Source organism: Callorhinchus milii, unplaced genomic scaffold (genome assembly GCF_018977255.1).
Source record: "Callorhinchus milii isolate IMCB2004 unplaced genomic scaffold, IMCB_Cmil_1.0 Scaffold1, whole genome shotgun sequence".
NCBI lineage: Eukaryota > Metazoa > Chordata > Chondrichthyes > Chimaeriformes > Callorhinchidae > Callorhinchus > Callorhinchus milii.
The window spans coordinates 18,458,767-18,485,515 of record NW_024704742.1 but is presented as its reverse complement, the minus strand read 5'-3'; the positions used below and the strand labels follow the sequence as shown (position 1 = coordinate 18,485,515).

General features: G+C 43.2%; 1 protein-coding gene across 1 annotated transcript; it reads left to right on the top strand.

Moving 5' to 3' along the window:
* Positions 1-4,445: 4,445 nt before the first annotated feature.
* On the top strand, positions 4,446-24,334 carry LOC121849965 (acid-sensing ion channel 5-like). The gene is made up of 9 exons (XM_042339550.1): positions 4,446-4,702; positions 7,309-7,543; positions 7,919-8,041; positions 8,683-8,832; positions 9,594-9,741; positions 13,081-13,137; positions 14,907-15,075; positions 17,050-17,141; positions 23,815-24,334. The coding sequence occupies exons 1-9, from the start codon at positions 4,446-4,448 to the stop codon at positions 24,006-24,008; spliced, it is 1,425 nt and encodes a 474-aa protein (XP_042195484.1). The 3' UTR covers positions 24,009-24,334.
* The last annotated feature ends 2,415 nt before the right edge of the window (positions 24,335-26,749 follow it).

Sequence of the window (26,749 nt, the reverse complement as noted above, 5' to 3'; positions counted from 1 at the left end):
ATACTTTATTGCCTTGCTACGCACTTCAGGCAGTAAGGATAAATACCAGACCAGTTCTGGTGCCCTTGAAAGGCCAGAATATCTGAAAAATCTTATATTGTGTTATTAACTTCAGGTTCAAATTAAATCTTTAGAGACACTTTTTTCTCCACAGTAAACCACGGAAACAAAATTGACTATAAAGCCTATGTCAGTACAGTTCATGGTTCTAATTCCGTGTGTTAGTTTGGCTCAGTTGGTAATATTTCACCTCTGAGTCATAAAGCTATGGATTTATCTACTTATCAGGATTTTGAGCTCATAGTCTACTGAAGGCTCGATGGGGCAGAACAGTCAAGAGATCCTACACTTCTATGTGGAACTAGCTATCAATCACTGAGCTAACTGCTGTTAAAGGGAAACGCTTGAATACAAGATTAAGCCCCCTTCCAGTCCCCCAATTTAGGTGAGGAGTTTTATATGGAATTGTGGTATACTCTGGGTATCTTTGGATGTTAGTATAATTGAAAAATCTTATTGCACAACTCTGATGTATCATCAAAACAGACACATGCTAATACTGGATAAAAGTATTTGACACATTTATAGAAACAATCCAAAATAACCCCTCTATGATTTTGTATGCAAACCTTTCCCTTGTTTAGTAATTACAGTGAAAAGAGGGTAATTATAGTGAAATCTCATCCCCTATATTGTAATGAACTCATGAGGTGCATATATGTTTGAACAGCAGCAAGTGCTGCCAGGAATCTGAAATATGTGCTGATATAAAACAGCTCCCAGGCCACTGTAATCTACCTGTACTAACAAGCATTCTCTTCCTCCAGTTATTCAGTCACATCAGTGTTTCTTCTCCTTTGCTCAGCACAACAACTCAGTAAAACACTGTTAGGAGAATTGCTTTATACCCTTCAATGATTTTGTACTACAGCTTAAAGCAAGAGGTAAGTGAAACATTTCTCTGTAATCTATGCATGTTACTAACATTTGTTAAGCTAATGAGTTTTACACTATTCAAATCTCCTCCCTATCCGTTTGAAACACTGGATCATTTAAAAACATATATTTTCCCCAAATACTGTACAATAAATTGAGAAATATCGAGGTGAAACCATTATGAAACATGACAAATTTCACTCTACTTTTGCTCTTTTATAATACTGTTAAGTAGAAAAATGTAGTATCTGAGTTGCGCGAAAGATATATTTAGAGTTTATGTTTTGTTTAACAACAATAAAAATCAATCCTCTAAGCCTAGAGTTAACAGAAACTATCAAATTACTAGCCCTTTTGAGATTAACCAGTTAAAGCTATTCATATTTTTCAATGAGCTGTGGAAGGACTATTGGTTTTGGTGGGGGGAGGGGGAAGGGGTTATGATGTGCCATTTAAGCATGGGATAAGATATTCTTCCTGGGTTTAGATTTTTCCAGTCTTGATATGAACTTGTTTCAGAAGTAGGACAGCTCCACAAGAGTAATGGTATATTGTTGATAAATTGAAACATAACCTCATCAAACATATGATTGAAATTCCACAAGCTTGTGTACATTTACATAACTGAATGGCAGAGCATGTTACAATTAGAATGGGTCAGAAGGCAAAATTCCCAACTGATTTGCATAGGATTCATCTGCCCAGAGCCAGAGGTGCATTACACTGACCTAATTACAGGGAGATCAGAGATAGATCTTGTCAGAGCTGTAAAATTCACCCAACACACTTCTTGTTATTAGATAGATTAAATATTGCTAAATCCAGATACAAATGTCATATTTTTGGCCCCGGTATCTGTGATTCATTCAACATTCATTTAATTGTTTTGATGATGCCTGGAGAGAAATATTAGTTTAAGGAAGGTAGATTCTGCTTATAACAAAATAATCTTTGCATTTGTTAATATAATGCCATGCCTCAATCCTTCCATTTTGCCCACTATTCACCTGTCTTCAAATCACACCTGCAAACTTTCCTCTTTGACTGTGCCTTCAGTCACCTCCCCTCTCTTTCCACCTTGGCGTCAAACTACACCGCTGTTAAGAGCTCCAAGATACTATTTACATGAGGGGCGCCATTTATTGTTGTTGTAGAGCCTTTCACGTGGAGATAATGTCTCAAAAAGTGCTCCATAGGATTTGTTATAAAGTGTAATGACTGTGGATTGTGTAGGTGAATAGTAACTTCTTATATTAATTATAATATATTAATATATATGTTAATTAAATATATAATTATGTATTGTATGAAACACAAATACTATATTATGTATTGAATATGTTATATATATTTGTCAGATATTAATCTAATATTGCCTACATAGAGTATTACTTGATTTTACAGTGGATCCAGTGAACCACTTTGAGACATCCTCAAGATTGTAAAGGCACTATAGCAGATACAGTGATTATTACTTATTAGTAGTAAATACAGCAGCACCATGAAAAATTAATGTGTCTCATTCTATAAGACAATTATTCCAATGCATTTAGACTGATTTGACAAAAACAAATCTTTGACTCATATTATACATTGTTAATAGAAAAGATGATTAAAAAATCTTTATTTGTATATGTTACAGCAAAATTGTGAAACCAGGGATTTTGCAAAATTCCTGAAGTTTTCATTAAAATTATGAAACCATGAAATCACTCAAATTAGAAATCAGGGATTTTGTGAAAAAGTGATCATTTCATCATGTTGATAACCTTGCCTTGACAGTTGTTAGCATTAACAGCAAATAAATAACACATTATGAAAATTAATATTTTATTCATCATATACTTCATGTGACATTTTATTCACTGATGAGTCAAATGTTAATTTTATCTTTGCATTCAAACATTTACAATGGTTAGTCTGAAATTTCTTCTGACCGTAGTTACACTTCGTAAAGTCTTGTCCACCACACAAAGTCTGTGCAAAGCTAAAATGTAACTCCTAGTGTCATGGAAGCCTCAATTGTGTTAACAATCCCTTATTGAAAATATCAGGGACGTCCAAAATCCCTGGTTTCACAACTTTACTGTAACATATATGTGTTACAGGCTCTGTGAAACAATAACAATTGGTTCTAAATTGCCAAACATATTAGTATTTGATTTTAAATTAGTTATCAATGTTTACCCCAATCTTGGTATATAATTTGCTCAATATTTATTATCTCATATGATTTAAGATTTGTATAAAATAGCAAGATATGAATGGATAAGGTCAGAGCATGTGGAGTCAGGGGAAAAGTAGTAGAATGGATAGCAAGCTGGCTACAAGACAGAAAACAGAGAGTAGGGGTAAAGGGTAGCTACTCAAACTGGCAGAGGGTGGGAAGTGGCGTTCCACAAGGATCAGTATTGGGACCACTGTTGTTCACAATTCACATTAATGATTTGGACTCAGGGATCGAAAGTACAATTTCAAAATTTGCAGATGACACCAAATTGGGAGCTGTAAATAATACTGAGGAGGACTGCAGCAAATTACAGCAAGACGTTAATAAACTTGCTGAATGGGCATTTAATTTGCAAATTAATTTCAATATAGATAAGTGTGAGGTGGTACATTTTGTAAGAGGAATAAAGAGGTCACAAACTGCCTGGAAAATAAGAATCTAAATGGGGTAGAGGAGCAAAGGGATCTAGGGATACAAATACACAAATCGCTAAAAATAGCGATGCAGGTTAATAAGGCGATTAAAAAAAGCAAACCAAGCATTGGGGTTCATTTATAGAGGGATAGAAATGAAAAGCAGGGAAGTTATGCTAAACCTATATCGAACCTTGGTTAGACCACACTTGGAGTACTGTGTACAGTTCTGGTCCCCACATTATAGAAAGGATATAGAGGCACTGGAGAAGGTGCAAAGCAGATTTAGAAGGATGATACCGGAACTGCAAACTATCACGAAAGGCTGAACAAGCTTCGATTCTTTTCTCTTGAAAAGAGAAGGGTGAGGGATGACCCAATAGAGGTCTTTAAAATGATGAAAAGGTTTAAGGGCCATAAATATAAAATACTCACCAATAAATCAAATAGGGAAGTCAGAAGAAACTTTATCCAGAGAGTGGTGGGAATGTGGAACTTGCTACCACAACGAGTAGTTGAGGCGAACAGCATAGGTGCATTTAAGGGGAAGCTAGATAAGTATATGAGGGAGAAAGGAATAGAAGGTTTTGCTGATAGGTTTAGTTGATGAAGGGCCGGAGGAAGCCCATGTGGAGCATAAATGCCGGCATAGACCAGTTGGGCCAAATGGCCTTTTCTGTGTTGTATATTCTAAGTATTACTATGTAATGAACTGTATTATTGTAGTAAACTTGAAACGCTCTTCACATGTCAAAGCTGCCGTTATTTAAAACCATAAATTCACTGATAGTGTTATTTTCTTTCGGTTGTATCTTTTCAGGAGCATTAAAAAAAGTTTGGTCTTTTGTGGAAAAGCAGTTACATCTATGGAGAACATAAGACACATTGACTATGATTTTGCAACCTCAACCTCTCTCCATGGTTTGCACAATGCACTGCAGAGCAAACCCAGAATCCGCAGAGTCCTCTGGATAGTGATTGTCTCACTTTCTGTAATTGGAGTTTCTTCCCAGATTACCCAACTCTTTATTAATTATTTCACTTGGCCAACATCCACGTCTCTCACCATCAAGTATGTTGAAGATATTGAATTTCCTGCCGTTACATTCTGCAATTTAAACAGGTATTCCAGGTCTCATGTTTAAGATTTAATTCTAACTGCTGTAAAATCAAAGAAATTCCATAAGTGGTGTGATTTTAACAATTAATTAATTTTAACTAAGATATATTTTTTTCTTAAAATGCCATGAAAGTCAAACATAGAATTAAAGTTTCTAAAAAAAAACGAGGATTATCTTTGCTTTGTGACTACAAGATGAATTTTTTTTCCGAGATCATTGCATAGATTTTTTATCAAACTTAATTAATGACAAGCTACATTTTATCCATCAATTGGCTTTCTTAACACTTTTGTTTAAACTCACCAGTGGAGCAAATGCTATATACATTTTCACTATTTAGTTTTCATGCATGTTTCGTCTCACTAATTAAAGTGAAGACAGTCCCAGGTAAATAAACATCAGATCAAAGACCCTATCGTTAATGGAATGAAAAGCCTCCATCAAGATCATAAGAGAGGTTTGGATGAAGAATGTTCTTTGACTCATTTGATCTCATTCTGCCAGAATATCCACCCTATAATCCTCACATTAAAACATCAAGCTTTTTTCTTAAATGAGTCCAGCATTTGCCTCAACCACGCTTCGTAGTCAGTTGTTAATTAACCTCTGTGAAAAGAAATACTTCCTAGTTTCTGTCTTAAAATGATCTTTTGCAACTCTAAACCTGTGCTCTCTTGTTCTCAGCATTTGTGCATTCCACTCTCTTCTTCAGTTTACACTCTGATTTCACTATGAAGCATTTTGAGACGTCTCTGCGAAGTGAAATTTGGTGTACAAGTATAAATTATATTTTAAATTGTATTGTATCTGAAAGTATTGCTCTGGCTTTACTTTTTTAATCACGTTTAAAATCTCACATATCTATATAAGATCCCCCTCTGAGGCATCTCTTCTCGAGACTGAAGATAATTCAATCTTCAAAGCTTATTTGTCTATAAACAGGTATCTAATGCCCTGTTTATTTGCCTGGCAGCCTCCTATGTCAAGTTGATTCTGACTGAGTCTAAACAACAACAACAACTTGTATTTATATAGCGCCCTCCATGTCGGATGGCATCTCAGAGTGCTTCACAGTAACGGATCCTGGGGCCGAGTCAGGGGGAGGGGGAGGAAGGTGACAAAAGGCGCAGTCGAAAAGAAAGTTCTTCAGCAGAGTCCTGAAAATAGGAAGAGAGGGGGTGAGGCAAAGGGAGTGAGGAAGGGAGTTCCAGAGCCTCGGAGCATAGTGGCTGAAGGTACGGCCGCCGAGGGTGGAGCGGAGGACTCGGGGGACAAGGAGGAGGCCAGACCCGGAGGAACAAAGGCAATGGGCACTGTTTTGAGGAGCGAGGAGGTCGGAGAGGTAGGGGATTGCAGAGGAATAGAGGGATTTGAAGACAAGGGTGAGGATCTTGAAGTCGATCACTTCAAACTAAAACAATCCATACCTTTAAGGATATATTTTCTTGGCGGGACTTGTTGAAACTCCCTTCTCTTTTTGAATAGTGAGATGGGATCTTGAACATCATCCACCTGAACAGGAAAATGGGACATTGGTTTAACATTTCATCCAAAGAATGGCAAAAAAGATGTAAGGGACCATAAACATTAGCAGTCTCTGTGTGCATGAGCAATAAATGCCCTTTCGAAAAGACCACAGATGCACTGCTGTTGGATCTCTTGATTTTGTGTTAGGAACAATTCATTCTGTAATTCGTTCAAATCCTTTAACCATTTGGCATTTGTCTGGAAGTCATGCATTCTCATACAAAGCTGATCATATAACCCATCTGTTTTAGCCTGCAATTTAGTACATAATTGGTCAGTATATTAGCTTTAGTATACCTACATTTTTGGCATCTCTACTGAAACATTTGAAATATGCTGCACCATTGATATGTTTTGATACTTTTCTCTACATTTTCTCTACATGTGCTTGCTGCATGATTTATCCAGCTTCCACCTGTCAGTTCCACCAATGTCATTTAAGTTGTTAGATTTCTTGTATTTCTGATTTTGTTATGGCTGAGTTTCACAGTTGATTCACACTATGAGTTTTACAAATCTTATTCCAGGTTTTTGGGGACTAAATTTTGATATATCGTAACAGATTTTTTACTACAACATTTCCCCATATACATTTCTATAGCATCAAATGTACTATGGAAAGTTCATTAGATTCATTACATGCAAAAGAATTACACAATTCATATTATGAAATTTGCGAAGAAATAACCCCTCACAAAATTGGATCCCAGAACAGTTAAGGAAGCCCTCAATTACTATGCCTTGACTTGAATTAATACTACATGTGTACTGCTTGAAACAAAACTGTACAAACTGTACAAATGTGCAAAATAACTAATTGAACACAACTGCTATTTTTATTTTAGCCCAAGTGCATAAATGTGATTCACCGCATGCTATTTGTTACAATATATAAACGGAGTATGTTTCTGTGTGTATGAAAGAGAGGAGAAATCTAACAATTTACAACAGATAGAAATGACAAGTAAAAGATTGGCTCCACATTTAGTGGCGATGGATTTTGGATCATGGAGTCACTTATACAAATGTCCTTATTAAGTTTTCAAATGGTAAGATGGTGATTGTGTTTTGTTCTCTACAGATACCAAGAAAAAGCAGTGGCCAACGTGAGCATAATATATTTATTATGGAAAATTGTGTCTGCAGTTCTGAGCATTGATGCTGGTGATGGAAACAACATTCCCGAAAGTGTCAATAACTTTCTTCAAGGCAATGAAAGTTTCAGCATCAAGAATTTCACCAAAGAGCACGGTTACCAGCTTGATAACAGCACTCTATTACAATGTGATTTCTCTGGAGAGCCCTGCTATCCAAATGTAAATCAAATGAAACTTATCTATCTTGTTTAAGAGGTAAACCTCCTGACAAAGTATTCTAAAGAGAATATGTCTTAATGGCAAAGAGTAAGGAATGGGAATTTACTGTGGAAATAACTAAGTGCAGATGAATTTAAATTACTATTGATTTTAAAAGTTTTATATACATAAATAACATTTTGTGGATTGATCGAAGTCTGGATCCCCTATCCATATCATCCACAATTAATACACTTACTACAGAATTACCTACCTAAAGTGCAGTGAGTTTTGTACAGTCTGAGTATCTGCATATTTATCATAACTTTTTGGGACTCTCAAAATCTACAAGATAAGTAAGTCTAATTTGACTCTTTCCTGCAATGCCCTTTTCAGGATTTTGAGCACGTGTTTACTGAGTATGGCAATTGCTATACGTTCAATCATCAGAATCTGAAAAGCAAACGACGAGTGAAAACATCAGGAAGGGGACTAAGAGTGCTATTTGATATCAAGCAGGTTTGTGTTTCATCTAAAAGTGAAAAAGAAATTTCTCCAGTTTTGAAAATAATTGAATGAATAAAGTCATTTTAGATTTCTCCAATTACAACGTTTGTTTTATATTTTGAGTGATTAATAAAGAAGACTTGACTAAAACTGGAAAACGCTTAAAATTGGAGTAAGTTGATCAGTATCCTGAAAGAAAGGTCTAAGACTTTCACCAGAACTGCAGATTACTTCATTTCTATTTCTTCCTTATGTCTTTGTCTCTATATCAGTTAAGAAGGGTCAGATTTAACTTGAAATGTTACTCTATCTCCTACTTGCCGTCTTTCGGATGAGAATTTAAAACGAGACCCAAAACACTATTTGAAAAGAGGAGGGAGATTTTCCCAGTGTCCTGATCAACAATACAGCTCTAAAAATGTTCCACAACTGTTATCAAATAAAACATTGGGTTAAGTTTGTGGTATTTAATAATGTGTTCCTTGTGTTCATTATGAAATGCTTAAAACTTTACTCCATTTTTATGACCCCTGCCCCCCTCCTCCATTTTCCCCAGTGCAAATTTCTATGCTGCAAGCTACTTTTGCAAGGAAATGTCTACTTTGGATCCAATTATAACCTTTCAGCTAAATTTTTTTTTGTTGAATTTACAGTCAGAGATGACAGACAATCCTGCCCTTGGTTATACCGATGCTGGGATGAACTTTGTGATCCATTCTCCCAATGAACTACCACAGGTTGAGACCATGGGCCTGTCTGTGGGAGTTGGTATACATGCCTATGCTGTAATACGGCAACTGAAGGTAAGCAAAAAAAATTAAACCAACAACATACGGCTATCAACAGAATAAGACTTGGAGTCCTTTGTAATTTTTTCTGACAAGATAAGTAAAATTAACTAAGGAACCCAGATAGTGTAGTGGATAGAGCTGTAATTTACAGAGTGGGCTTTACAACAACAATAGAAACTTGTATTTATAAAATACCCTTCAGCCGGGCTAGCATCCTGGAGTGCTCAACAGTGATGGAACTTGATACCGAGCCGAGGAGAAAGAGATGATCGTAGGCATGGTTGAAGAGGAAGTTCTTCAGGTAAGATCTGAAGACGGGGAATGAGGTGGCAAGGCGGAGGGATTAAGGAAGAGAGTTCTATAGTTTTGTGGTGTAGTGACCTAAGGTACGACCGACAATGGTAGAGTGGAAGGGACAAGGGACATGCAAGAGCCCGGAACCAGCTGAGAGGAGGCAACAGGTAGTGGAGTGGGGTGTAAGGAAGTCAGAGACGTTGAGTGGTGCCAGAGCATGAAGTGAGATACAAATGATTATGAAGATCTTGAGATCAATCCATTCTATGACAGGCAGCCAGTGGAGTCTGGCAAGGACTGGGGTGATGGGGCTATGGAGATTGGTACTGGTGAGGATAAAGGAGTGCGGTTCCACAGGCACTGGTTGTGCTTTGATACTCCACCTATTGTTCCTGTGTGCGCCATGGCAATCTATAGTTCAAATCTCCGACTGTCCTAAATGCCTGTTTTCAGCTGGGATCTGTGTTTCTTTACTATAGACAATAAACCAGGAATACCCATGGGGAGAATGTAACCCTCACATAAGCCTGGAATATCACGACACCTATACAACATACAGATGTTTGCAGGAGTGTAAATCAAAGTATATCAAACAACACTGTGGCTGCTTTCCTTTCCTGTTGCCTGGTTAGTACATTTATAATTTTCTGTTAAAAGCAACTAACGGGTTTATGGTCATCAGTGAAAACAATACTTCAAAGTTGTATGTGTCTAACAGTTTATTACGGTGACAATAAGGAAGCTTTGAATATTTGCTATATTTCCTCTTACGGATAGGAATGATGACAGCGTTTTTTAAAGGGGTAGGAACAGTACCAGAGGACAGGCATCCCCAGACCCTAAATTCTACACTAAATTTAATTTATTTAGGAATAATACAAATGTTGCTCCTATAAAAATGTCAAGGTCCCTGCATTTGTTAACATGTCAAGTTAGTACTTTAAACCTGGGTTAATCTGACACTCTGTTGGTGGAGAGTAGAGGCATCAACAACATCAACGGATTTTCTTACAGTCAGGGAAGATGGTGGATAATTGTAATAACTTTCACAACTTCCAAAGCAGGAGTTAAGATGAAAAAAAAGCCTAAGTATTTCAATAAATATAGCAGAGCATTGCTTTCAAATGACTTTAGAAGAGAGGGAGTTCAAATTTACATACAACAACAACAAAATTACATTTATAGAGCGCCTTTCACATCAGGAGGACATCCCAAGGCCCTGGATAGTCAGGAGTCAGGAATCGAGCAAGGGGGAGGGATGGAGTAGGAGTGATGGAAGGCAGAGAGGTGGGAGGGTGACCGAAGGCACAATCGAAAAGGAGGGTCTTGAGACCGGCCTTGAAAGAGGCAAGGGGAAAGCAAGACGAAGGGACTGTGGGATGAAATTCCAGAGTGTGGGGGCAGAGAGGCTGAAAGCCCGGCCACTGATGGTAGGATAGGTCGAGCGGGAGACACAGAGGAGGCCGGAGCCCGATGAATGGAGGGAGCGGGCAGGTTGGTAGAGAATCAGCAGGTCAGAGAGGTAGGAGGGGCCAAGGACATCCCGCAGTCTCTCCACCTCACTCCCTCCCTTACCACCTTTAAGACCCATCTCAAGACCCTCCTCTTCGACCGTGCTTCCGATCTCCCTGCTTTCAATAATGCAACACACCCCGGTGAGGATGACGACAGAGTGGTCGATGGTGGCGAAGCCAGCAGAGGGTCAAGGAGGACGAGGAGGCAGAGGAAGCCCTGGTCCCAGATGGACAGGGTGTTTTCTGTGTTGTGGGCGGTACAGAAGCCCGATTGGAGGGTTTCGAGAAGGGAATGGCGGGAGAGGAAGGAGCGAAGCTGAGAAGCAACAACTTGTTCCAGGACCTTGGAGAGGAAGAGGAGGTTGGAGATGGGGCAGTAGTTAGGGAGTAGAGAAGGGTCTAGGGAGAGTTTTTTTATGGATAAAAGTGATGACAGCGGTTTTTAAAGGGGTGGGAACAGTACCAGAGGACAGGCAGAGGTTAACAATGTCAGTGAGTGGAGGGATAAGGAGGTGGAGCTGGGAGGTAAGGAGTGGGGTAGGGATGGGGTCGAGGGAGCAGGTGGTGTGTATCATATGGGTTATGATGGTGCTGAGAGAGGAGGAGATGAGTTCAAAGATGTGGAGCGAGGGGTGGGTAGGGGCTGGGGTTAGAGGAGGAGTTGGGGAGGGGATTGCAGTTGCAGTGGCAGAGTCAGCTGAGTGGATTCCCTTGACTTTGAATTTGAGGAAGCCAGCATCGCCTCGCAGTTGGCATTTGAGGTGAAGATGGGTGAGGCCTGAGAGAGTGGACGGAGGAGTCAGTTCAGGAAGAGAGGGTAGCGAGGGAATCAAGAGTGGAGAATAGGGAGCTGTGGAGAAGAGTGACCAAGGAGGATAATAATAGTAATAATAATAATAATAATAATCTTTGCATTTGATATAGCGCTTTTCATATCGGGAGGACTCCCAAAGCGCTTGACAGAATACACTGTAAAGTTAATTGACTGTATATGTGTGGGTGAACGCGGCAGCCAATTGCGTACAGCAATGTCCCACAATCAGTCGTAGATTGAAAATGACCAATTTATTATTGTTGTTTGTTTTGGAGGGATTATTATTAGGCGTGTGGAGTAAGGAAACTTGCCCAAGGTTTCGCCCTGCCTGGAATTGAACTCAGGTCTCTTGCTTGCAAAGCGAGTGCTATATCCACTGAGCTACAGGACTCCACAAAGGATAGGTCATTGCAGGAGGATGCCCAGAGGGGAAAGAGTTTAGATGACTCCAAGGCAGCCGAGAGGGAGGGGGGGAGATTTTTTTCCAGGGGCAGGAGGAGGTGGAGGTGGGTTGGGTGGCGTTGGGAAGAGTGATTGAGGAGTTAAGGGAGATGAATTGATGGTCCGAGATCGCTTTGTCAATGATGGTGAGGTCCGAGATGGTGAAGCCCCGAGTGATCACCAAGTTGAGGGGCTGACCGTGGATGTGGGTGGTGGAGTGGATGTTGAGAGAGAGATTGAGGGAGAGGATAAGGGAGGAAAAGTCAGCGGAGTAGAACAGGTGGGGTTGAAGTGAAGGTTGAAATCGCCAAGGATGAGGAGGTGTTCGGAACAAAGGGAGAGGGAAGATAGAAGGGTGGAGATGTCAGGGATGAAGGTGGGGGAGGGCTTGGGGGGTTGATAGATCAGGAGAATTTTGAGGGTAAGGTTGGAGGGGTGATAGAGGGTAAGGTGCTCAAAGGAGGGGAAATTTCCAGAGGAGTAACGGGATAGGCTGATCAAGGAACAGGAGTTGAAAGCCACCCCGCCACCATGGCGGTTCAGTCGAGGGGTGGGCAAAGTGGAATCCATGGCTTTAAAAAGGGAATTAGACAAGTAGTTCAAAAGGATATATTTTAAATGACTATATGGAAAAGACAGGGCATTGGAATTAACTGGATAGCTCTGACAGAAAGACGGCAAAGGCAATATAGGTTGAAATAGCCTACAACAACAACTTGCAATGATATTGCATCCTTCACTTAAGATAATCGCTGAAACATGGCACGCTGAATAGACTAGTTCTGTGATGAAAGTCAGTGATTCTATGATACTGCATTATTGGCAACTCTGGGGCTGAAACAGATATTGGTATAATCAACGCATTAGTTATATCAATACAAGAGTGATGTAAAACTTGTCTGTATTAATCTATCCTAATGCCCTTTGTGCTGGCCACAATGAAATGCTTGTGTTGTCATTATTGAATGGGAGGAGGATCAACATAAATCCATACTTTGCTTAGCACTAAATTGCTTTGGCAACACAGATGCTAACGCAGTTTAATGGGTGCACAGGTTGCAATGTAACGTAGCCCTAAATCCCAGTCTATCTCAACTTGGCAAGGCAAATATTTGATATATTATTACGGCAAATGGCATGAGTGCTTACCAGGCGTGGAAGCTTTAATTTATTGAAATAGATTATTTGTCTTTCAAGGACATGGACCTGAATGTGAGCCAGGAAAGTACTACAACTGTGCGTATCCCTTGCTGTGTAAGTAACATCCTTAAATGTAGCATTTCATGGAAACAGCCCTGATCAAAGTCACAAATGACATTCTGAACATCTGTGATCAGGGCTCCCTCTGCCTCCTTGTCCTCCTCAACCTCTCTGCTGCCTTTAACACTGTCTAGCACTCCATCCTCATACACCGCCTCTCCTCCTTACTTAATCTTCACGGACCTGCCCTTGCCTGGTTCGATTCCTATCTTTCTCACCATCTCCACTTTGTTGCCTCTAACGGTTTCTCCTCCAGCTCCCGCACTGTTGCGTCTAGCATCCCCCAGGGCTCTGTCGTTGGCCCTCTCCTCTTTAATATTCACATGCTCCCCATTGGTGACATCATCCGCAGACATGGGGTCAACTTCCATATGTATGAGGATGACACCCAACTCTATCTTTCTGCCTCCACCCTCAACTCCAGGACCACTGCTGTCCTGACAGACATCAAGTCCTGGATGAGGGCAAACTTCCTACAGTTGAATGTAAACAAGACTGAGGCCCTCCTTATTGGCTCGCGCCAGCACCTCTACACCTCAGGCTCTGGCAGCATCAACCTCCATGGTTGCACACTACAACTCACCAAGCCAGTCAGGAACCTAGGTGTCTTGTTCAACCCCTCAACTGTCTTTTCTTCCCGCATCCAAGACATGACACGCTCTGCCTTCCCTCACCTCCGTAACATCCCCTGACTCCGCCACTACCTCACCCCTCAGGCCGCTGAAACGTTTATTCATGTCTTCTTCACCTCCAGGCTCGACTATGCAAATGCTCTGCTTGTCGGCCTTCCCAACTCCTCCTTCCACAGACTGCAGATAATCCAGAACTCTGCAGTCCATGTCCTCTCCATCACCAAACTCCATGACCCCATCTCCCCCACTCTCGCCCGACCCCATTGGCTCCCTATCCTTCAGACCTTGTTTGCAAACTTTAGATCTCAATGAATGTCAGAAGGCTAACGAATCATGGAAACTGCCTCAGCAGAGCTGCAAAATGTCCCCAGCTTAGATCATGTGAATTTCACGTGGAGGTCACTTGCCCATGGTCAAGAACAAGATCAAGATCAGACTGATTTCCACCCTCCCTCATTCAGTGCAGTGGAGACCAAATGTAAACCTTGTTTCCTGCCACCCAAGCTGTGATCGGCTCATTCACTGAACAATGATAATAATAATCCCTCAAGTAAAAACAAACAATAATAATTTGGTCACTCGATCCACGACTATTTGGGGGACACTGCTGTGCGCAATTAGCTGCCATGTTTTGCCCACAAAATTTACAGTCAATTCACTTTATATTATATTCTGTGAAGCGCTTTGTGACGTCTGGAAGTCGTGAAAAGCGCTATAACAAATGCAAGGATTATTATTATCATTACTATAATGATCTTTGGGAGTATTAGGTCTGCATAGTACATTTAATCATTGATCCATTGGAGTAACTTGACTTGCCAGGGGCAGGGGGTTGAAGAAAAACTTGAATGAGAAAATTGCAGTGTAAATCCTGTAAATTGTCTCAGGACATAAAGTGCATCTCATGCAGAGAACCTCACATACATCACACCAACTAGCTAGTGAGAACTTTGTACTGAACTAAGCTCCTCCCTTGGAGAAGAGTTCTCACAAGTACAATTTGCTTCATTTGTTTCCCAGACCAGGTACTGAGAATTATAATTTGCAAATCTAATTGTTATTTTTAACAAATATATTCAACTATTGGTTGGGAGCAAAACTAAAATTGTGCTTTTCCTCTTTATCTTCTAGATTTCATAGAGAAAGAGGGACTCTGCAAAGCAGGTCCATACAGATCCAACTGCCCCGCTCCGTGTCAAGAGACAAAATATGCCACTCGTGTCTCTTATTCCACTTTTCCAAGTAACAAAGGGTTGCATTTTTTTTCCACAAAATTTCAGAAAACCAAGGAGTATATCAGGTGAGTACTATCTGCAGGTTATCAGAGGGAAAGCTTCAAATGTTTGTATTTGTAGCTGTTAAATAAAATGACTAGATAGCATTCCTCAGTTCAAAAGTCACAGAGGTCACCTTCATTGGGTGCTGTTATATGTATGTTCTGAGTCAGATCAGGTTGTCTTATTTCTAATTCCGCATAACAACAACAAGAAGATTACATTTATATAGTGCCTTTCACGTCGGAAGGACGTCCCAAGGTCACTACACTATACAGAAATTGCTTGCAAAATGCTCTGAGACGCAACAATTTGACAAGCCCCTGTGAACATTCTTTCTTGCTTTCATCTTATGCAGAAGGTGGGATATCTCACCATTATTTCTGCAGATTATTACTATTTCATTTTATAGAGTCAGACCCTATAATAACACAATGGTTCGGGCACATAAAACAAGCCCGCTGTCGTAACAGAATGGTTAAAAAATGGCTACTGCTCAGTACTCCTCAGACATCTCTTCAGGTTGTATATTACTATTATTTATTATTATTAAATGTGCTGTATGCAGAGAGGCAGTTAGTCAGCAGCCAAACTCAATTCGGACATTTAGCTTTCAATATAGCATGTACTTGTCAGTACTTGACAGAAAGATAATAAGTCTTGAAGTGTTAGATATTCAGTAACCAAGGAACTTTCTGTTTACTGTATCCATTATTTACACATGATTTCTCAAAGCTTGTAACCATTATTAATCAAACATCCTGGTTATCTTGAGTACAAAAAAATACAAAATGATCAACATGAGCTGTTAATCCACTGATGAAAAGTGCAAATAACCTCTCAGACTTAACCATGCAAAATATAGGAACCAAAATATGTTGCTTGTTTTTTTATGTCAGTACGTAATTATCCTCCCTTATCGGATTTACAAATAGCCAAACATTGCTTACATTGGTGTGATAAATAATCATTAGTCCAGATCATATGGAGAAATCAAACTTCCTCTCAACCTGTGTAAGTCTCCATCTCTCCTGCACACTGCATTCAAAATGTTAGACCAGTCTTCTCAGTGTTATTAACATTTCAATTGAACAAACAAATGGAGAGCAAAAAGAAAGAAAATGACTGAGATTTATAGCTGGAAATAATAATAAAAATCCTTGCATTTTCTATAGAGCTTTATCACGTATTTGAAATATATCAAAGCACTTCACAGGACTTTACTTTAAGGTGCAGTGACTATTTTTTATGTGAACTCAGCATTCATTTTGCACACAGCAATGTCTCACAAACAGCCATCATGTAAATAATAATAATTCTTGCATTTGATATAGCACCTTATCACGTCTTTGAGACGTCTAAAGCGCTTCACAGAATATATTGTAAACTGAATTGACTGTATATTTTGTGGGTCAAACGCAGCAGCCAATTGCACACAGCAGTTTGTGGGACACTCCAATGCAGCACAGGAGTGTGTTTTATTATTGAAGGTACCACCATTTAGATGAGACATTAAACTGAGGTCCTGCCTGCCTATTCACATGGACTTGAAAGATCCCATAGCACTATTTAAAAAGAGAAGGGAGCTTGTCCCAGAGTCCTAGTCAATAATTCCCCAAATTAAATTGGTCATTTACTTCATGGCTGTTCATGCGACATTGCTGTGTTCAAATTGACTGCCGCATTCACCTACAGGGAACATTGTCTGTGAAGCGCTTTAAGTCATCATCCTGATGTGAAAGGCCTTATAAATGCATTATATCAAATACAAAGATTATTATTATTTTTATGACTGAGATCTACAATTGCTTACTAGCTCAGATGTCCTGAATTCACTAGGCAGTGTGCTCGCACCACGTTTTTCAGACTTTGTTGACTTCGGACGGTAGATTCACCATCAAACATGCGCAAAACAGAACTAGTTTGATTTGGCAATGCAAATTTTTAAATTTGAACCAGTTTCAAAATTTAACTAACGTTTTGTCTTATTTATTCTCAAGGGAAAACTTTGTTTGCATTGATATCGCTTACGAAGATCTCAACTCCGAATTAACTCAGCAGCAGAAGAAACTGCCAATATCCGAACTTATTGGTGAGTTGGGCTGCCACTTAAGTAGTCGTTTTGTTTCAGTGTCCAGTGTGGAAGCAAACTCTTTGATGCAGTGATTCCATTTTTACTGGGATATTATACAATCAACAGCAACAACAACAAAATTACATTTATTTAGCGCCTTTCATGTCAGGAGGACGTCCAAAGGCGTGGGACAGACAGAGTTACGGACCCGAGCTGGGGGTCGGGGTGGGGGAGGGTGGAGGGCAGGAGTGAAAGCAGGGAGATCGGAAGCACGGTTGAAGAGGAGGGTCTTGAGATGGGTCTTGAAAGTGGCGAGAGAGGGGACGAGATGGAGGGATTAAGAGATGGAGTTCCAGAGGTTGGGTGCAGAGTGGCAGAAGACCTGTCCACCAATAGTGAAGCGGGCAAGGCAGGGGATGTGAAGCAGGCCAGAGCCCGCTGAGCGGAAGGAGCGGATGAAGCGGAGGATGTGGACCCATATCAGAATATGTTAGCGTCCAGAGGGACTTGGGTGTCCTTGTACACCAATCGCAGAAAGTTAGTCTGCAGGTGCAGCAGCAATTAGGAAGGCGAACAATATGTTAGCATTCAGTATGAAAGGATTAGAGTATAAGAGTAGGGAAGTCTTGCTGCAACTGTATAGGGCCCTGATGAGACCACACCTGGAATACTGTGTCCAGTTTTGGTGGTCTCATTTAAGGAAGGATGCACTTGCCTTGGAGGGGGTGCAGCGTAGATTTACTATGTTAGTACCAGGGATGAAGGGGTTGTGTTACGAGGATAGGCTGACAAATTTGGGCCTCTATTCTCTAGAATATAGAAGAATTAGAGGGATCTTATAGAAACCTATAAGATCATCAAAGGGCATAATACAGTAGATAGTGGGAGATTGTTTCCCCTGGTTGGAGAAACTAAAACCAGGGGTCACAACCTTAAAATCAGAGGCCAGCCCTTTTGCACTGAGTTGAGGAAGAACTTCTTCACTCAAAGGGTGGTGAATGTATGGAACTCACTACCCCAAAGGGCTGTTGATACTCTGTCTTTGAACATATTCAAGGCTGAGATGGATAGGTTTCTTATTGCAAAAGGGATTAAGGGATATGGGGATAAGGTAGGGTCAGGTTATTAGCTGGAGTTAGATTAGAAGATCAGCCATGATTGAATGGCGGGGCAGGCTCGAAGGGCCGAATGGCTTACTCCTGCTCCTACATGTTATGTTATGTAGATATGGGCATAGAACATTTTAAATTAGTCATTTATCACTTTATTTAAATCGTTTACGGTTAGAAAGTTTAGTACTTGTAAAAAGGAATGGTTTGCATAACTTTGGGCATACAAAGGTAACAAATGCACTGCTGTATGCTGAAGCATGATCTCAATTCAAAGTTTAATTGGCAAATTTCACTTGTGTCAGACCCAGTAACCTGATGATCTGTTGCCTTACAGTACATGTAAGTACTTGGATATGTGGGTGTTTGGATGCTGTATATGCATTCTGACATTAAACAAATACTCCTATTTTGCATATTACAAACTTGGCCATCCAAACAGAGATCCCATTTGCCTATTCATTGCAATGTTAAAGATCCTACAGCAGTGTTGACGAGAGACCCCACCTAATAGAATTCCAGCAGCTAATGGAAGCTAATGGAACCTTAAATTTTATATATAGAAGTGCAGGATAGAAAAGCAAAGAGAAAATGCTAAGCCTATATAAATTGTTAGTTAGATGTCAAGGCGATAGAGGGGGAGCAGAGGAGTTTTACTAGGATGATACGATGGATGAGTGGTTTCATCTATGAGCAGAGACTGGATGAACTGGGATTTTTTTGCTCCTCCACAACATCTGTATGCTCCCTCTTGGTGATATCATCTGCAGACATGGGGTTAACTTCCACATGTATGCGGATGACACCCAACTCTACCTCTTTGCTTCCACCCTTGACTCCAGGACTACTTCTGTCCTGACAGAATGTCTGTCAGACATCAAGTCCTGGATGAGAGCTAACTTTCTTCAATTGAATGTTAACAAGACCGAGGCTCTCCTGATTGGCTCCCGTCAGCGCCTCCACACCTCAGGCGCTGACAGCATCACCATCCATGGTTGCTCCAGCTTAGTAAGCCAGTCCCGAACTTTGTAGTCTTGTTCGACTCTCAACTATCCTTTCTATCCCATATTTGCGCCATGATCCGCTCTGCTCAGTCGGGGAGCGGCAGCAGGACAGCGCGGGGAGGAGCCTGGGCCTACTGACCCAGGTACTTAAACTCGACGCCGGAGCGAGTGCAGCTAGGGAGGGGAGGGAGGTGTGGGGGCGGAGCGGGGGAACTGCGACGTCATAGATTAGTTTTCAGGTGAGTGCGCGCGCACAAAAAACAAAAAAAAAAAAAAAAAAAAAAACCTCTGCGCCCCCCCCCCCCCCCCCCAGGGCTCACATCAGAGCCCACTATGGTCCTGTTGGGTTCGATGCCCCAATCTGCGGGATAATGCCATCCACCTGACCGCTCGCTCCCGGTCCCCGCGTGCGCACTATGGCTGCCGCTTTGACCCGAGCCCCCTCACCCCCTCCCTCCCGCCCCCCTCCTCTCTCCCCCCAAACCCTCCCCCTCTGCATCTCTCCCGCTCTCTCCTCCTCTCTCTCCGTCCCTCTCGTCTTCTATCCCCACTTGACCCTCCCACAACCTCCCTCTGTTCCAGTCTGGGAATCCTCCGCCGGGCTCACCGTGGCACTCGGCGTTGGCTGTCCAGCAGCAGCCACACCGACTGCCCCATTCCCCACCACTCTCGCCACCCACCCCGGACACAGACCCGGGGAGTCAACCTCTCCTCCCTCATCCCCATCTCCCCCACCCCTGCCTCACAACCTGGACCCCCTCCCCTCCCACACACCCTTCTGTCAACCGCTCCCTCCACATCGGACTGCAAAATGTCCGCTCCCTCTGCAACAAGGCCCTGGTCATCAACGATCTCATCCTTGATGAGAACGTTGATATCATGGCCTTGACAGAAACGTGGCTCACCCCAGGCGACACCTTCCCCCTCACGGAGGCCACGCCACCCGGCTACACCTCCCACCACATCCCCCGCCCCAACCGCCGTGGCGGTGGTGTTGCCCTTATCTCAAGGACACCACTTGCCCTATCCCCCTACTCCTCTGGCTCTTTCCCCTCCTTCGAGCACCTCACCCTCTCCCACCCCTCATTCCTCTCCCTTAAAATCCTCCTCCTCTACCGGCCCCCTAAAACCTCTCCCACCTTCATCTCTGACATTTCAACACTCCTCACATCTCTTTGCCTCTCCTCTGATCGCCTCATCATCCTGGGCGACTTTAACCTACACTTCACCCCCTCCTGCTCCATCTCCACAGACTTCTCTTCCCTGCTCTCCTCACTCAACCTTTCCCTACACATAAACTCCCCCACTCACAGTCACGGCCACCCACTCGATTTGGTGATCACCCGGGGCCTCAGTGTCTCGGATGTCACTATTACCGACAAGGCCATCTCCGACCACTACTTCATCTCCTTCACCACCTCCACCCCCCTCCCCACCTCCACCAGACCCACCACCATCTTCTACCGCCCTTGGAAGAAGTTACCCCCACAATCCCTAACCGATGCCTTGGAGTCCTCTGAACTCCTCTCCCTCTGGCCTTCAACCCTCACCGACCCCTCTTCTCCTCTCTCCCTCCTCCACAATATCCTCTCCTCCACACTCGATACTCTTGCCCCCATCACTTCCCGCACTGTCTCCTACTCCCGCTCCTCCCCCTGGTACACCACCCACCTCCGCTCACTGAAATGCCAGGTGCGGGCTGCTGAGCGCACCTTTGTCAAATCCGGCTTAACGGTCCACCGACAAATCTGGCTGGACCTCCTCAAAATTTACCGCTCCACTCTAGCCTCGGCCAAGTCGTCCTTCTACTCCAGGATAATCCTGGAGGCGAAGAACAACCCCAGGCTACTGTTTTCCACCACATCCCGACTCCTCCGTCCCCCCCGCCACCCCGCGCAGGTCATCTCCTCCAACCTTCACTGCGAGGAGATGCTGGATTTCCTTGAATCCAAGATCAAGGGAATCCGCTCCGCGGTCACTTCCCCTCCAACTTCCACCCACCACCCACCCCTTCCCTCCCACACTCCGACTCCTACCCATCCTCCCCTACACACCTTCGTACCCGTTTCCCCACCCTCTGTCACTGAACTCATCCTATCCCTAAAACCAACCACCTGCTCCCTTGACCCCATCCCCACTCCACTCCTTATCTCCCAGCTCCATTTTCTTGCCCCACATATCACTGACATCATAAACCTGTCCCTCTCCTCTGGCTCTGTCCCCATTCCATTAAAAACTGCCATCATCACGCCCACCCTGAAAAAACCCTCCCTTGATGCGTCGCAGCTATCAAGCTACCGGCCCATCTCCAACCTCCCCTTTCTCTCCAAGGTCTTGGAAAGAGTTGTCGCCTCCCAACTGCGCTCTTTCCTCTCCACCCATTCTCTTTTTGAACCCCTTCAGTCAGGTTTCCGTGCTGCTCATAGCACAGAAACTGCCCTGGTCAAGGTCACCAATGATATCCTGACCATCTGTGACCAGGGCTCCCTCTGTCTCCTCGTCCTCCTCGACCTATCGGCAGCATTCGATACGGTCGACCACGCTATCCTACTCCACCGCTTGTCCTCCCACCTCAACCTTCAAGGCACTGTCCTTGAATGGTTTAGCTCTTACCTTTCCACCGTCTTCACTTCGTCTCAACGAATGGCTTCTCCTCCACCCCCCGTACTGTCTCATGTGGTGTCCCTCAGGGCTCTGTCCTCGGTCCCCTCCTCTTCACCCTCTATATGCTCCCCCTCGGTGACATCATCCGCAAACATGGGGTTAACTTCCACATGTATGCGGATGACACCCAACTCTACCTTTCCTCCTCTACTCTCAACTCCACGACCACCGATGTCCTGACAGCCTGCCTGTCCGACATCGAGTCCTGGACGAGAGACAACTTTCTTCAGCTCAACGTGCGAAAAACCGAGGCCCTCCTGATTGGCTCACGTCAGCGCCTCCGCACCTCAGGCGCTGACACCATCAGCATCCAAGGCTGCACTCTCCACCTCTCAAAGCCAGTCAGGAACCTCGGCGTTTTGTTCGACCCTGAGCTGTCCTTTCTCCCTCACATCCGCACCACAACTGGCACCGCCTTCCATCACCTCCGGAATATCGCCAGATTACGGCACTACCTCACCCCTCACGCTGCTGAAACCCTGGTTCACGCCTTTGTCACCTCAAGGCTGGACTATGGGAACTCTCTCCTCGCCGGCCTTCCCGCCACCTCCCTCCACAAGCTGCAGGTCATTCAGAACTCTGCAGCTCGTGTACTGTCCCGCACCAGGCTTCGGGACCACATCACTCCCACCCTCGCTCGCCTCCACTGGCTCCCCATCCCCCAGAGGATTGATTTCAAGATCCTCATCCTCACCTACAAGGCCATTCACGGCCTTGCTCCCTCCTACCTCTCCAACCTACTATCCCCCTACCTACCTGCCCGTACCCTCCGTTCCTCTGGCTCCGGTCTGCTCCACGTCCCCCGCCCCAACCGCCCTACTATCGGTGGTCGGGCCTTCAGCCTCTCAGCCCCGAGGCTCTGGAACTCCATCCCCCAGTGCCTTCGCCTTGCTTCCTCCCTTTCCTCCTTCAAGGCCGGTCTCAAAACCTTTCTCTTTGACCGTGCCTTCAGCTCCCCTCTCGACTCTCTTCCTCCTCCTCGCTCCCTCCCTTCCCTCCCCTCACCCTGACCATTTCCCCCTCCTCTCTCCCTCCCTTCCCTCCCCTCACCCTGACCATTTCCCCCTCCTCGCTCCCTCCCTTCCCTCCCCTCACCCTGACCATTTCCCCCAATGCTCGGGTCATGACCCAACTGTGCAGCGCCTTGGGACGTCCTCCTGACGTGAAAGGCGCTCTATAAATGGAATCTTGTTGTTGTTGTTGTTGTTGCCTTCCCCCGGCTCCGACACTGTCTCACACCGCAGGCCGCCGAAACCCTCATATGCACCTTCATTACATTGAGGCTCGACTATGTAAACTCACTGATGGTCGACCTCCTCAACTCCTCCCTCCACAGGCTACAGATCATCCAGAACTCTGCAGCCCGTGTCCTCTCCGCGCACTAGGTTCCGCGACCCTAACACCCCCATCCTTGCCCAACTCCACTGGCTTTCCATCACACAGAGAATACAGTTCAAGATCCTGGTCCTCTCCTTCAAAGCCCTCCACAGTCTTGCTCCCCCTACCTCTCCAACTTCCTAACCCCTTACCACCCTGTTCGCTCCCTCCACTCAGCAGGCTCTGGCCTGCCTGACGTTCCCTGTCTTGCTCGCCCCACTATCGTTGAGTGGACCTTCCTCCATTCTGCCCCCACTCTTTGGAACTCCATCCCGCAGTCTCTTTGTCTCACCCCCTCCCTCAACACTTTCAAGACCCAACTTAAGACCCTCCTCTTTGTCCTTGCTTTCAATCTGCCTGCTTCCCCCCCTGCCATCCCCCACCCCGACCCTCAGCTCAGGTCCGCAACTCTGTCTGTTCAGCGCCTTGGGATGTCCTCCCGATGTGAAAGGCGCGATACAAATGTAATTTTGTTGTTGTTGTAGATGAGTTTAAAGTCAGTGATGATAGATGTTTCTTTCTATTGCCATTTCACAGGTGACATCGGAGGACAGCTCGGGTTGTTCTGTGGTGCAAGCTGCATAACTATTATTGAAATCCTCGAATACCTTATCATCAAATCCTATTGGCTGGGATTAGTTTGGTTGCTAAAACTGCCAGATGGTGTGAACAACATTTCTGTCATTCAGATTTCTCATCGCAAAGAAACAAAGCAACCAAAAGTCTTTTAAACCAATTGGGTGAGAAGAGAGAATCCTTGTGGGTATTTTTTAACCTGGTCATTTTATTGAACAAGCTGAACAAGCTGTAATTGAAGAGAATGTCCAAGGGAGGGAATATTTACTGGGGGTAAATTTGTGAGATTTCATAACAGATTTGATGTGAGAACACAATGAATCCGGGCTCAAATCTCACACATTTATTCTCAATTTCTGTTTCCTTCATGAATTTTTACATCTATGAAACAAAAATCCAAACAGCCACTTTTATCCATATATTTATCAATAACATAAGAATTTAAGTATTTTATTGTTTAAAAATTGAAGGCAAATCTGAATAAACTTGCGGATGAGCAATAATGTCAATCATATCTCATATCGTCAAATCTGGTTCCAGTTTCAGTCCTTTATTGTATCAAAAGCAGATATTGAAAATCATTGAATGGAACTAGCTACATTTTACCTCCTGCAACTCTCACTTAAATTCTGAGTGATTAAAAGAAAAACAGTGACAATCCTAAACTCAGAGCACTTCTCACAGATTCAGCAACCAGTGGGAATAATCTACCAATATTTCACCTCTCAAACCTTTCAGTCTTTAAGATCTTTAGAAGACCCCTTTCTAACTTTCTGTGTGTTCTAGTGAAAACAATCTACATTTGTCATGTTTATTCTAATTACTGTAACAGTACATGATGTAAATGTATCATTTGCTCTCCTTTTATTCTGGCTATTTTAAACAAACTTTAAACATTTTTGACTCCAGTCACACAATGAGATGCAAAACCTCATGATAGATTTGAGCTGATATTCATCATATAGTGAAATTTCAGTTGATAATTATGCATTGACTTCAGATTCGAGCACTGCATTCCAACCTGTTCACCCTTCAACCATGACTCATTGTGGAGCCCAAAGATTTCAGCACTCCCTTTCCCGTTTTGAATTGCAGGGGTCTATATTTCAACAACAACAACTTTCACTTATATAGTGCCCTCCACGCAGGGTAGTGTCTCCAGAGCGCTTAACAGTGGCAGGGCCTGACTTCAAGCCAGAGGTGGGGTGGCGGGGAGGTGTACGTAAGCACGGTCGAAAAGGAAGGTTTTCAGGTGAGTCTTGAAAAAGGGGAGAGAGAGTGCGCAAGGTGGAGGGATTGAGGGGGAGTTTTCCACAGTTTCAGGGCGTAGTGGCTGAAAGTGTGACCTCAAATGGTGATGCGGAGGGTGCACTTTCAATGGATCTCAGTACTGCTTCACTGGATATCGGTTTAATTCAAACAAGTATCTTATGAAACAACCATCATATCACTCGAATCTGCTGTGGAGTCATAGAATTATACAGCACAGAAGACCACCATTCAGCCTATCGTGTCTGTGCCAGCTCTTTTAAAAGACCTATCCAAATCAATCCCACTCCCCTGCTCTCCCCTTCAAACTTGTCCTCCCCAAATAATTACCTACTTCTCTCTTAAAAGTTATTATCGAATTGGCTTCCACCACCCTTTCAGGCAATGCATTCCAGCTCCAAACAACTCACTCTGTGAAAAAAATTCTCCTCAACTCCCCTCTGTTTCTTTTACAACTATTTTAAATCGGTGTCCTTGGGTTATCAACCCACCTGCCAGTGGCAATAGTTTCTCCTTCTTCACCCTAGCAAATCCGCTCATCATTTTGTAAACTTCTATTAAGTCTCCTCTTAACCTTCTCTGCTGCAAGGAAAATAATCCTGGCTTCTCTACCCTCTCCTGATAACTGAACACAGCACTCTAGCTGAGGCATAACCAATGTTTTATAAAGATTTATCATAGCTTCCCGACTTTTGTATTCTATGCCCCTATTTGTAAAGCCAAGTATCCTGTATGCTTTGTTTAACAGCTTTATCCACCTGTCCCGCCACCTTCAAAGATTTATTTATATGAACCCCCAGGTCTCTCTGTTCCTTCACCCCCTTTAAGATTGTACCATCAGCTATATTGCCTGTCCTCATTCTTCCTCTAAAAATCCATCACTTCGTGTTTCTCCACATCAAACTTCATCTGCCATGTGCCTGCCTATCGTTTCAGGCTATCTATATCCTCTTGCAGTCTGCTACTATCATTCTCACCGTTTACTACTTTTCCTAGCTTAGTATCATCTGCAAACTTGGAAATTCTATTCCCTATACCCAAGTCTATACCCATTTATATAGATCAAAAAGAGTAGTGGTCCCAATACTGCCCCTCGGGGACACCACTGCACACTTCACCCCCAGTCAGAAAAACAATCGTTCACCACAACTCTCTGCTTTCTGTATTCCATCCAGTTCTGTATCCATGCTGCCACTGTCCCAACCTCTTCTGTGGCACTTTATCAAACACTTTTTGAAAATCCATATAAACTATATCAACTGCACTACCATCATCCTTCCTGCCTTTAACAAATCCGTGTTGGCTGCCCTTTATTAACCCATATTTTTCTAAGTGAAAATTTATTTTGTCTGGATTATAGTCTCTAGAAGTTTCCCTACTACTGACGTTAGGCTGACTGGATATAATACATTTCTCCCCAATGTTGAGCTCTAATCTGAGGAAACAAGTTTGAATCCAAACCTGAACTAACATTGGACACTGTCAATGCTAGTTCTCAAAGTGAACACTACAATACCACTACCACATGTTTGTGGTATTGGAACATCTCAAGCAGGGTGTTGGTAGCAGTGTCCCACTGTTGAACTAAAACCATTCTAACTAAATTTATATATCAAACCACATTGTA